Genomic DNA, 430 nt, shown 5'->3' on the forward strand with positions numbered 1-430 from the left:
CAACACTGGTACAGTGTTAACACTTTCAGGTTTGGGCCAGTGGTGTCTTCAAGAGAAGTAAGCTAAGTTAGATATTGAAAATACTGATACAGTTTCATAAACACAGTAGGTTTATTAAACTTTAAAGAAACTCTATAGATATATTTTCTTCTGCTTTCAAGGTTCTAGAAGAAACTGGATATGACATATCACACCTCATTGACGAAAATGTCTTCCTGGAGACATCCATTGGCGAGCAGTTTGTGAGACTTTACATCATCCCAGGTGTACCAATGGAAACTGAGTTTGTACCACGCACAAAGGGAGAAATCAAGCAACTGAAATGGTTCCCAATTCACCAATTGCCAGTACACAAATATGATAGAAATTTTAATAAACTCAACGGGTCTACCAATACGTTTTATATGGTCATGCCTTTTGTCAAGTAAGA

At 37.0% G+C, this 430-nt stretch overlaps 1 protein-coding gene across 3 annotated transcripts in view; it reads left to right on the top strand.

Moving 5' to 3' along the window:
- LOC119593164 (m7GpppN-mRNA hydrolase-like) overlaps nucleotides 1-430 on the top strand; it is a 17,569-nt gene that overhangs the window by 14,035 nt on the left and 3,104 nt on the right. For all 3 annotated transcript variants that reach the window (XM_037942136.1, XM_037942137.1, XM_037942135.1), the window contains one exon: nucleotides 162-424. In XM_037942136.1, coding sequence (XP_037798064.1) covers nucleotides 162-424 — 263 coding nt within the window. The remainder of the gene's footprint in view (nucleotides 1-161; nucleotides 425-430) is intronic.

This window comes from Penaeus monodon, chromosome 31 (genome assembly GCF_015228065.2).
Source record: "Penaeus monodon isolate SGIC_2016 chromosome 31, NSTDA_Pmon_1, whole genome shotgun sequence".
NCBI lineage: Eukaryota > Metazoa > Arthropoda > Malacostraca > Decapoda > Penaeidae > Penaeus > Penaeus monodon.